This window comes from Patiria miniata, unplaced genomic scaffold, assembly GCF_015706575.1.
Source record: "Patiria miniata isolate m_02_andy unplaced genomic scaffold, ASM1570657v1 HiC_scaffold_10, whole genome shotgun sequence".
Lineage (NCBI taxonomy): Eukaryota > Metazoa > Echinodermata > Asteroidea > Valvatida > Asterinidae > Patiria > Patiria miniata.
The window spans coordinates 16,667,903-16,680,508 of record NW_024037048.1 but is presented as its reverse complement, the minus strand read 5'-3'; the positions used below and the strand labels follow the sequence as shown (position 1 = coordinate 16,680,508).

The 12,606-nt window shown below is 41.1% G+C and overlaps 1 protein-coding gene across 2 annotated transcripts; it reads left to right on the top strand.

The window, feature by feature from the left end:
- Positions 1-7,768: 7,768 nt before the first annotated feature.
- LOC119739045 lies at positions 7,769-12,400 on the top strand. Of its 2 annotated transcripts, none has more exons than XM_038213882.1 (3): positions 7,769-7,914; positions 8,537-8,615; positions 9,756-12,400. In XM_038213882.1, the coding sequence occupies exons 2-3, from the start codon at positions 8,538-8,540 to the stop codon at positions 10,731-10,733; spliced, it is 1,056 nt and encodes a 351-aa protein (XP_038069810.1). In that variant the 5' UTR covers positions 7,769-7,914; position 8,537; the 3' UTR covers positions 10,734-12,400. The 2 variants fall into 2 exon arrangements, with proteins under 2 accessions (XP_038069810.1, XP_038069814.1); XM_038213886.1 differs by having other exon boundaries at positions 7,769-7,933.
- The last annotated feature ends 206 nt before the right edge of the window (positions 12,401-12,606 follow it).

Genomic DNA, 12,606 nt, shown 5'->3' with positions numbered 1-12,606 from the left:
GAAAACCATCATGGTTAGGAGGATATTTTTTTGTAGGGATAATTGAGAAGACTAACCATCATGGCGAGGAGGATATTGTTTTAGAAGGGATAATTGAGGAGACAAACCATCATGGCCAGGAGGATTTTTAGAGGGGATTATTAAAATAAAAACAATCATTGCTTGGAGGATATTTTTTGTAGAAGAGATTATTGAACACACAATCGATCTCGGCTTAGAAAATATTGTTTTGAGAAGAGATAATTTAGGAGACTTATCATCACGGCTAGGAGGATATTTTTTAGAAGGGATTATTGAAATAAAAACCATCATGGTTAGAGGATATTTTTTTAGACGAGATTATTGTACAGACAAACCATCAAGGCTTGGAAGATATTTTTAGAAGGGATAACTGAGGAGACAAACCATCATGGCTAGGAGGATATTTTTTAGAAGAGATTATTGAACACACAATCCATCACGGCTTGGAAGATTTTTTTTTGAGAAGGGATAATTGAGGAGACTACTCATCATGGCTAGGAGCATATTTTTATTTAGAAGGGCTTATTGAAATAAAAACCATCACGGCTAGGAGGATATTTTTCAGACGAGATTATTGAACAGACAAACCATCACTGCTTGGAAATTAATTTTTAGATGTGATAATTGAGGAGACTAACCATAATTGCTTGGAGGATAATTTCTAGAAGGGATAATTGCGGAGACTCACACTCATGACAAGGAGTTATCTTTTTAGAAGGGCTTGTTGAACATTATTATTAAGGGAATAAATGTGTGCTCCGGAGGTTTTTATCACTCTGTTTAATACCACTTAGAGTCTGGGTGCTGATAATTACCCGAGCCGGAGGCGAGGGTAATTATCAGCACCCAGACTCTAAGTGGTCTTAAACAGAGTGATAAATACCGACGGAGCACATATTTATTCCCATTCATAAATACCTTTTCGGTAAGAAAAAATCATAGAATTCGTTCAAAACATCCCGATTTTGTTCAACAAATTCACTTTATGCTTTTTGAAACATCCCTCTTGCAAAATAATGGAGTGTTCAGCTGGCGAGTAAGATGTAAACAACCCTTTTATGGAGATTGACGCGCGCGTATCATGTTCTGCGCGATGTCGCGCAGAACGCACCTGGCGCGTTGCGTTTTGAATTTAGAACTTTAAATTCTGACTCCCTGGTAGTGTTGCGCATGCCTACGTGAGGATAGTGAACGTTCAACCAATGAAACGATAAGAGGCACTGGATTTTTAGGAGTCCACATTTTATTGTGACACTGGAAAAGTGTTTAAGACCAGCTAGCCATGTCTTTATCATCCGTTTAAGACCGGCCACGTGACGGGCTCTCGACCAATAGGAATGCGTAAAATGTCTTAGGTATTTATGAATATTGATTATATGAACAGACAAACCATCATGACTTGGATGTTATCTTTTAGATGTGATAATTGAGGAGAATAATCAACACGGCAAGGAGGTTTTTTTAAAGGGATAATTAAAAACACTAATCATCATGACTTGGAGGATATTTTTTAAGGGGATAATTGAGAAGACTAATCACCACGGCTAGGAGGATATTTTAGAAGAGAAAATTGAGGAGACTAAACATCATGGCTAGGAGGATCTTTTGGAAGGGATTATTGAAATAAAAACCATTATGGCTTGGAGGATATTGTTTTAGAAGGGATAATTGAGGAGACTAACCATCATGGCTTGGAGCATATTTGTTAAGAAGGGATAATTGAGGAAACTAACTATTATGAATGGGAGGATTTTTTTTTTAGAAGAATTATTGAACGCACAAACCATCACGGCTTGGAAGCTATTTTTTTTTTTTAGAATTGATAATAAGTTAGGATAGTAATCATCATGGCTTGGAGGAATTCTTTTTAGACGAGATTATTGAACAGACAAAGCATCACGGCTTGGAAGATATTTTTTAGATGAGATCATTGAGGAGACTAACCATCATGGCTTGGAGGATATTTGTTTAGAAGGGATAATTGAGAAGACTAACCATCATGGCCAGGATTATTTTATTCGTAGAGGTAATTGAATGACGTTTTCTGGTTTCTAATTTTGACCAAAAAGATTCAATGCATAGAAAAAAAGGAACAGTCTCCTACCAAATCATTGCTCTATTCTGATGCTTGAATGAAGACAATTTTAACAGACACTCACCTAAGCACAGTTCTTGAATTCTCTCGCAGAAGCACTCTTCAACACTTGAGCGGATTGCTGGCTGAAAAAAATACCAACAAAAATATGAGTCATTAAAAATCCTCTAGGAGATAACTTGGAGTCTGGTGGGGAGGCATAGCTGAATTCCACAAGTACAATACGGCCAAAAAAATGTCTGTACAGTGAAAATGTAATTTGGGTTGACTATTTATCTCAAATGCGTTCTCCAAAAATCAAATCTATCCATGAATTCTACAAAATGCATCCAGCTATTGAACTTGTATAAAACTGTGTGCATCATCATGATCCAGTGCGTTTGTATTTGCGCCCTCTAGTCTATTCTGACCAGTGACACTTTTATCCTGCAATGCTTAAAAGTAACTTGATGAAACCGGAATGGCGCACTGTGAACTATAGCAAAATGCCAGTTGAACAACAGAGTTCAAAGGCACTGAGAATATCCACAAATAATAACACATATAAGACCGGCATTTTGAGATGTCCGGATACCTGTATACGTTCTTCCGTGACCAACTTCCGCATAACTTTTCATTCTGATTGAGTTTGAGTGATATCCGGAAATAATATGAGTACATTGCACTAGGATTTCATGTTTGGAAATTTAAACGATAAAGTCAATAGGAAAAAAAGGAGGCAAAAAATAAGAGTGTGCTTGATCATGCCAAAAATATTGGCCAGGTTATAAAGAGTCCAGGTTTTGAGAGACTTTTTTTGGAAACCGAAAATGTGAAACACCGATTTGTAGTTCCTCTGAAATATTATTTTGAATGATCAATGCATCTTTACTGTTCTGAATCACAGCAGGGAACTTGATGTTTTATACTTGCGAAAAACTGCGGTCAGAAAACAGTCCAACCTAACAGTCGAACCTAAATAAAAAAAGCCCATAAATGTGACTTCGTAGTGTATTATCCATATCGACAAGAATCCAAATGATTTTTGTTCAAGAAGTAAAGAAACCAGTAAGTATTTGGACAATTTGTTTTTGAGAGTGCACAATGGAAGTAGTAGCGGAAATATTGCCAGACAGGAATTCCTCATTTTTATTGCCTTGAAATTTGAACTCGCAAAACCGTGGTCTGCATCCGCACCAACTGTTTACATTATAAGAGCTGAAATAAAATAGCTCGATAATTTACAAAAGTGTTTGAAATTAACTCTTTCAGACGGGCTTAGTGAATGTTATGCACAAACAAAGTCCGTCTGAACAAGTTAATTTCAAACACATTTGTAAATTATCGCAATACTTTATCAACTCCAAAGTGGTCGTTGGGAAAAGGCACAACTTCTGGATCGGAATTAGCGCGCTGGTTTTGTTGTTAGCAGACGTGTATCAGAGTCATAGTGAAATGAAAAAGAACAATTTGTTCATAAAAATCTTGGGTTTTTTTTCAGTCCTCAAGCTACCACATTTTCACAAGCACACAAAGACGGGAAAATATCAAGCCTACCACCGCGCTCGCTGTTTGGAGAATCATTGAATCAGCAACATTCAACAAAATCTGAATCCCGCATTGATTCAAACACATTGTGCAAAAACAACACATTTCTTCAGAGGAAAAATGATTGTTTCAAACACTCACCGAGCAAAATCTTGTTCTTGCAGTCAGTTCTCTCTCTGGTTGTCGTCCGAAGGTGACCTGTGGTTGATGTGAAGGGTGGACGGCCCCACATGTCTTAAATAGTGCCATCGATTTCCTGAGCAGTGACTAAAAACTCGGACCTGGATTGTGATTGCATGGCTCCTGTGCGCTGTCAATCACACATCACCGACTCGCTTCATATTAATGATATGAAAGCAATGTTAATGTCGTTGAGGCTATATAGTCACCATAAAAACTAGTCACCGAGATTGAAATGGCCGCTTCTTATTGGTGGATATTGTATGGATGTCGGTGACACATCCAAATATGGAATTTATGATTGACACACACAATCTGTCAGTCACAGACCACTCACTTGTGGTCACCGACTTGTCGTCACCAACTTGTCACCGACAAACTGTGATTGGTGGATAGACAAGTGACGTATACACCGGCCGTGATTCATTCAATGTACAGTTGGCGCTTCAGTCTATTAAATTGTGTGGATATATTCGGGATTATGAGGAATTAAATCGTACTCAAGCCAGCGGAGAAACTTGGGTTTAACTTGGGGTAGGGCACCTGAGGTGCGTGTTTTTTTTTCAAAGGCTGCACTAAATGCAAAATAAACGTATTATTACAGCTTACAGTGAATGTTTTAATTCAGGTTTTCAAAATGGGGCGGGGGAGGGCTGGGGCCGGCTTCCACAGGGGGTGGGGTAAATGCCCCGTGTCCCCGTAGTTTTGCCCCTGAGGTAGGCTTTGCTCATTGATTGGGACTTTGAGGAAATAAAATACAGTTGAATAAACTTCCATGAACTTTACGCATCATATACGGCCCGTGTATAATCGTGGCCTTCTAAATGTGGAAAAGGTTTTTACACTTGAATATCTCCCAGTTCGAATAATCATTTCCAGAAATGTTAGAATGTATGACCGGTGATGATGGACCTAAAAAGCAAACGTTCACTACCTAAAGTAATGACACAGTTCCAATAAAGCATGTTAAGTGATTTAAACGAGAAAGGCTTGTATGGAACGACCAGACTTCCTACATTTGCTAGTTTGTGGCCTCCGCATAAAGCGCACGATTCACCCTGAACTAGCCCTGGTGATATCCGGACAAATCATACCAGAGTTTGCCATTCTGTATTGCGAACCACCTCGATTTATAATAATCTCTGAAGCAATGACGTAGCGACGATGGGGGTGGGGTGGGATAGTTGAACGATCACAGCCCCCCCCCTTCCCCCTCCCCTCCCCCATACCAGTGGGACCATACCATACAAGTAAATGACAAAGCCACTTGTCTGATTAGGGGCCTTACATGGCCTTGTTCCGAAGCCGGGCACGAAGCCTATGTTTACAAAACGACCGAAAGTCATCGAGGTCATGAGACATACCGGCGTTTCTCAAACTCCGGCTTCGTTCCGTAAACCGGTTTCGGGCATGCGGCTTGGCAATAGAGCTGGATCCGGTATTGGAATGAAGCTAGGATTTGGAAAACCTCGCTTGTAGCTCACTCGACGTGTGTCAAGTCGCCGTTCAAAACGCCTCGCTGTTTCGTCCCTCGGTTAACTGCCGGCGCTTGTCAGGATGACCTTGTGGAAAGGCTACAGTTAGGCCTCTTGACCAGCAGAGGCAATCTCTTGTTCATATTTGCGGAGCCACCAACTTGGAAAGTTTGAAAAGCTGGGGTGGAGGGGGTTGGGCTTAGACGCTACCTGTCTATTGAGGGCACTGTTCCAAAATGCATGTATACATACCCGCGTACTATAGCTATAGTGGTAGATAGTGGTAATGACTTGAAATAAAAGACATTCTTATTAAAAATAACACTCAAAATATTTTTGATTTTATTTCTAGAAGATAACATGCTTTATACTTGGTGCACATAATCATGGTCTCAAGACGTATCTGCGTCGTTTGGAATGCATTGCGTAACCAATGTGTCTATGTCGTTCAGAAAATTGCACAACGAACAATGTCCAGCTTTCGTTTCAGGTAGATTGCGAAATCAGAAATCGTTGCTTTTCGTTTGATAAAACTGCGCAAGAAAAGAAGGGGAAACAAAATAATTCCTTACCATATAAGGTTATATGTGGTTGATATTTAAAGGGAATATACATCATTTGCTTTTGCTGTAATTTTCAGAAATGGATGGAATTGGCTGGTCGGAAATATATAGCAAATATAGTTACACTGACTTTTTTGAGGTTTTGGGTTCGAAAATGCTATAAAAACCAAGAAAAACAATCATTTTCCTGTAGTCTGGTTCCCTGACTCCATTTAAGAAGAAACAGAGCAGTTTACATATATTGGGGAATTGTAAGATCAGGGAACCAGTCTAGCTGGCTTGTACCCGTTCATAGGTGTGTAATCGATTGCAAACAAGTGCGATGGTCAACTGGGGCCAGTATTTGAAAAAAAGCCAGTTTTTTCCAACGCTGATCGGCCGATTAGCGTTGGAAATTGATACAAAAATACCACTTTTCTTGAAAATGACAGTATACCAGGTGCCATGATTTTACAGGATGCTTTACACTGTCATTCACTAACAGTCCAGCAAGGTATTTCAAAATGATTTGGTAGTTTTATATTTTGATATTTGCAAATGTTGTATTTTCCCTTTAAAAAACAAAATGGGTCGATGAATGTTGATCGAAGCTTCTCCTACTTTCCAAGGAATGTTTGCATAATTGTTTTGGAGAAAAGTTTTTGTTGTTTGCCAAATTGAATTAAAAATATGAGGCTAAGGCCAAAAAAAAAAGTCTCCGGTTTCTGGTATGCGCGCGTCGCCGTAGCCATGCGCGTCGGCAAAATGAAAAAAGTTTTTTTTTTTTTATGAAACATGATGTCTCAAAACCGCCAAACTCACTGGTTTGACTTGAATCCTGCTGCTGCACAATTTTAACGTGTTTTTAGATTGGGTTATGGTCGAGAATAAGCTTTATGTGGCCTCTCTGGACTCCCATATATTTGCACTAAGTTTACTCGGGCACCATTTGCAGTCATCAGCCGACATTTGAACCAAAAAAATCAGGTAAAAAAAAAAAAAAAGCCGCGCCGCCGCACCACTTTTTGGGCAAGCTCCATACCAGAAACCGGAGACTTTTTTTTGGCCTAACCTCTTGTATTTTTTTATTGAGGAAAAAACAAAAAATCTAAATTGCCTCAAAGTTGTTGGAAAACTTGCAAAGGGATCCCGGAATACATTCTAAGTTAATGCAACAGATATTTCTTCAGTCATCTTGTGGAAACCGAGTGTGAAGGTTGACTCAAAATTGCCCGTTATTTTTTGCGTTAAACACACCTACATTTTGTGGATGGAAATTTGTGTCCTGGACGAAAAGATAATCTCGATCAAAATCTGTAGCAAAATTACGGAAGCCGGATAGTGCCAGTCCCTAAGGGATGAATATATTTTTTGCAAACACGTCAGAATTTTTTTGTACATCGCCGCCACTTAATATGCGGCGGCCGCAACTTAATATGTGGCGGCCGCAATTTATTATGTGGCGGCCGCAACTTATTATGTCGCGGCCGCAACTTATTATGTGGCGGCCGCAATTTATTATGTCGCGGCCGCAACTTATTATGTGGCGGCCGCAACTTATTATGTCGCGGCCGCAACTTATTATGTGGCGGCCGCAACTTAATATGTGGCGGCCGCAACTTAATAACTGGCGGCCGCAACTTAATATGTGGCGGCCGCAACTTATTATGTGGCGGCCGCAACTTATTATGTGGCGGCCGCAACTTAATATGTGGCGGCCGCAACTTAATATGTGGCGGCCGCAACTTATTATGTGGCGGCCGCAACTTATTATGTGGCGGCCGCAACTTATTATGTCGCGGCCGCAACTTATTATGTGGCGGCCGCAACTTATTATGTGGCGGCCGCAACTTATTATGTCGCGGCCCGCAACTTATTATGTCGCGGCCCGCAACTTATTATGTGGCGGCCGCAACTTAATATCTCGTGTTCACCACGTGGTCTCGACAGCCAGCGGGGACCGGGCGTGCACGGTCTTGTCTGTCAGTCCGATCGATCGTATTGATGCTACCACTTGTATGTAAAGGCGACACTGGGGACGCGTACATTTGCACTTGGTAGCAAGCCTCGTCAGGTGAGATCAAGCCCATACTGTATGTTACTAACATTAACATCTTAAATTCGTTTTGTACCAGGCATTTTGGATGTGCCTTGTAAATGTACGTGTCATCAGTCAAATTGAGGCACTTGGCCTAGGTAGCTGTAGGCCTTCATTGCACATTGTTTTGCTCTTGTAATTATTGACAGCTAGGTTTCCTTTTTCTTTACCAAGTTTAAGTTGTAAACCTCTTTCGGCTTCCGGCCCTTATTTTGATTTTCATGACCTGAAATTTGTATCCTAGTGGATACCCGGGTATAATATGGAACAAAAGATTGTAAAGGTCGACACAAGGAAATTTCTAAAGGTGACTAGGTATCCAACAGGATTTCACGAAATAGATTATTTTGATTTTACTCACAAACTAGGAATTTCAAGTGTGTTGATCCGTCGCAAATTGAAGTATTTTATATATGAAAGGGACATTGGGTCGAAGTTTCAACCCAGGAGAGTGATTCTGGTTAGAACAGGAGCATTTTGAAATTCGATTTCCACACTATTTTCTATTTGTACACGAGAACAAACAAAGCAATGTCTCCACAAGGATACAAATATGAGAATGCGAGTTTGCAAAATTAATTTTGTTTGCACATTTCAGCATGTCTGAGCGGCTGTGGGGTGTACTTAAAGCCCGAGGTGTGCAGCGTGACACATTGGAAAAAATGCAGAACGAAAAGGTAAGGGTGCTCAGCAGAATTCCTGGAGGGACCTAATCCAATTATCCAAGCGGTATAGATTTTACTTTAATACCTCTTAATACCTCCACCTTATTTCCTTATAACAAAATTGAAATTCTAATGAGAAATCATGATATCAACGTGGAAAATATGTTACGTTTCTTAGGAAAACCTTTTTAGACGATATCCATAGGGTTTTTGTATATGGTCCTAAAAATGTGTGTGTGTGTGTGTGGGGGGGGGGGGGGCATTAATTTCATTCAAATATACAGGGTGTCCCAAAATAAATGGTGCAAGTGCCAGTAGTTCACACATGGGTGATTTCTTCTCATGTGTGAACTACTGGCAGCGTTTGGGCTTAGAAGCATTCATACTCTAAAAGTGGCACAAACTTGATTTTAGGTGTTTGTGGTTAATCAAACATATCTCTACATGAACTAAAGCAAATACGATGAAAGAAGCGGCATTTCGAAGCTAATGAAGTAATCATGAAGATGATATAAACATCTGTAGCAAATATTGAATGGTTATTGGGTAACGTGGCGCGTTTCACTTGCACCATTTGTTTTGGACACCCTGTATGTTGTTTAATTGAGTCTTGATAAAAAAAAAGACGTTTCTTTTCCTCAACGGTGGCTCTTGAGAATTTTCTTAAAGCTGTCCTGACCGTTCTTCTTAATTCGTAAAGTGATCGGGTACGACCCGGTCGCAATTTTGAATGCCAATTCATATTAATTGTTGTCTAGGTTAAGGTCAAAGTTGGTCACCTATACTGTTTATGGTTGAAGTGAATTTCCACACATAAAAGTGTGACATTTTACATTTGGAATAACATCAAAGGATATTATATACCTGGCAGTTAAGACCGCCCAATCAGAAAAGCAAACCACCAGAGACCCTTTGCGCAAACTTTGACTATGACCTGACCTCAATTTAGTCCACCAAAACCTGACACCCAACTGCTGTCGATTATTTTGGACCCACAGCACACAATTTGTGCTTGAATTCCGCATGTCACATTTTTTTTCTTAAGTCACGGGACTAAGTCTTCCTTGTCAGTCCTTCTAGTCGGAGTATATCAATGCCTAGAAAAGATTCTTGTTTTTACTTTTTGTTTGTTTGTTTGTTTGTATGTTTCAGATTGACGAGGATGTCATTATTGAAATGACGGATGAAGAACTCAGCGAGTACATTCCTCGTAAGGGTGACCGAGTTGTCGTTAAGGCTTTCGTCCGGAAGGAGAACAGTGAAACTCAAACTCAGAAGAGGAAGTTTACACTGCTCGAGAGCTTGAGGTCCCGAATGGCAGGAAAGTCAGGGAAAAAAACAGCCAGACTTGTAAGTGACAGCGAGGAAGAATATGAGAGTTCTGCCCCCGGGCCAAGTGACGGCGGTCAGTCAAACAGCACGCAGAAATCAGCAGAAACAAAGAGGGGCCCGAGAGGCAAGAAAGCGAAAGAGGCATCAAGAAGTTCAAGGTCCCTAATAGTCGGGTTCTCTGTTTACGAGGCTACAGAGTCCAGGTACAAGCAGGTACGCGCCCCCATGGGTGGGGGGATACGTCACATTACTGTCGACACAAATACACCCAAAAGAAAATTGCTACATACCCTTTGCCCCTTGTTTTTTCCAGATGGAAAAAACTGTCATGGTTCGCTCGGGGACTTCCAGTTAGATGTCTCCACAGATGTGCATGGTAGCCAACCCGTTCACGAGAACGAGACTATTCAACATTTGATCGACAGACTTGGTCTAAAACACGTACGATGCTATCTCCTGGCCAAATCAGTAGACCTGGATGAAGATAAGTCAGCAAGTGACCCTGCAGAAGACAGCCTGGAAGATCTACCTGATATGTTTGCTCACAGACGTCGGAGAGGAGAGGAAAACCTCATGCCAACAGCCATTGATTCGAGCCAAGAGGAGGTACCGAGCACAAGTGACGGCCACCACATTTCTCATGGGCAACCTAACTCGGAGCGATACCGTCCGTTGAATCAAGGTGATGAGATGACAGTTGACAATGAAGTCATCGTGCAGACTGCTGATGACTCATCGCCCTCCAACAACCCACTGTTGTCCGAAGCTGCTGAAGACCGCGTTGAATTAGATGTCTAGTCAGTATTTTGCTGCAACGTTGGACTCGGCGTATGCTGTGAATCTCACTCCACCAACCTATAACATTCCTGACGAATTCATTCAAGAGGACCAACTGGCTCGATTAAACGACGACGACTCCGGTATCATTCAGTTTGGCCCCTTCCCAGATTGCAACACAGCCATTGGTAAAAGAAATAAAAGTGCACCGTGGCAACGTTTGTCAAGAAATGGTAACATTTTTCTCGAAAGAGGAGAACGTCAACCTGAGAGGAACAACCTTCGAAGTGAAGATGCTGAAGTCAGATGGAAGCACAGAGATGGCTGAAGACAACGGAGGAGTCTTGAGGGATGCACTTACTGAGTTTTTCGACAGCTTTTATTTGCAGTACACAATCGGCAACTCGATAGCCGTACCGGTATTACGCCATGACATGACCAAGGTCCATTGGTCGGCAGTGGGAGAAGTAATCCGCTTAGCATTCAGACAGGAGGGAATTTTGCCGGTCAGGCTTGCTCTGCCTTTCATGCAACTGGCATTTTTTGGGACACCCGATGACCCACTAGACGCGTTCATGCAGTTGCTCCCGGATGTCGACTGATTGCTGCTTGAAGATGCAATGAGGAGTGTTTCATCTGTCGATGCAGATGACTTGATGGATTTCATGGAACGACACGATGCCAGACGAAACCTTACAGACGAGAACATCGAGAAATCACTTACCGAGATGGCAAATAAGGAGATGCTTCAAGTACCACTATTTGTGGCGCTGTGTTGGCGACCAAAGCTGAAATCTCTCGGCCTCTCACGACTCCAGCTCCGTCAGATTTATGACAACCTGAAGCCATCAACGAGGAAGGTATTGAACATATTGGAATTTCCCAAACCAATGAACGCAGAAGAAGGCGCCTTGAGTTCCTCACTTAAGAGACTGGTGAGGGAGATGGATCAGAATCTGCTCGGCCTGTTCTTGCGATTTTGCACAGGGTCCGACCTCGCGGTCAGAGAGAAGATCACCACCAGGTTCACCGACTCAGAGATTCGCTGCCCCACAGCACACACATGTGGGTGTGTTCTGAACATTCCGCGCTCGGATGCGGCACTGCCTTATATCACATTGAAGTCAGAATTCACCACCCTCATTCGCAACAGATACTGGCAAATGGACATCATCTAAAAGCCGTGTCACCCTTCTTCTATTTCATTAACAGACAACCTATATCAATCCCCATACATGCACTCTTGTTTCACTGCAGTAGTAGTTAATTAGGTGATTTGGAAGTGTGCTTTATGTTATACATGATTTGTATACTGTATTATGTACGTGCTTGAAACGAAAAGTCATTTTGTTCTTTTTGTATCATCATGAGGAGAAGTAACCTTCAGTATAACCTTCAGTAACAGTTGCATTGCCATAATTTTTGTTCATGATCTATTATGATGAGAAGTATCCATCAGTAACAGTTGTATTTTTTCATTTGCGCTGCCATTTTGTTCATGATGTATTATGAGGAGATGTATCCTGCAGTAACAGTTGTATTTTTTTCATTTGCGCTGCCATTTTGGTTGAGGAGAAGTAACCTTCAGTATAACCTTCAGTCAGAGTTGTATTGCCATAATTTTGGTTCTTTTTTAAGTAGGCCTATCCTTCAGTAACAGTTATATTTTTCATTTGCATTGCCATTTTGTTCTTTTATGTTTTAAGAGAAATATCCTTCAGTAACAGTTGTATTTTTCATTTGCATTGCCATTTTGTTCTTTTATGTTTTAAGAGAAATATCCTTCAGTAACAGTTGTGTTTTTCAATTGCGTTGCCATTTTGTTCTTTATGTGTTTTAACGAGGACAAGTATTCTTCATAAACAGTGACATTTCCCATTTGTATTGTAGTGAA

Coding starts and splice junctions, on each gene's coding strand:
- LOC119739045 (XM_038213882.1), top strand. CDS start 8,538: ATGTCTGAGCGGCTGTGGGGTGTACTTAAAGCCCGAGGTGTGCAGCGT. Junction 8,616..9,755: donor AAAAAATGCAGAACGAAAAG/GTAAGGGTGCTC, acceptor TGTATGTTTCAG/ATTGACGAGGATGTCATTAT.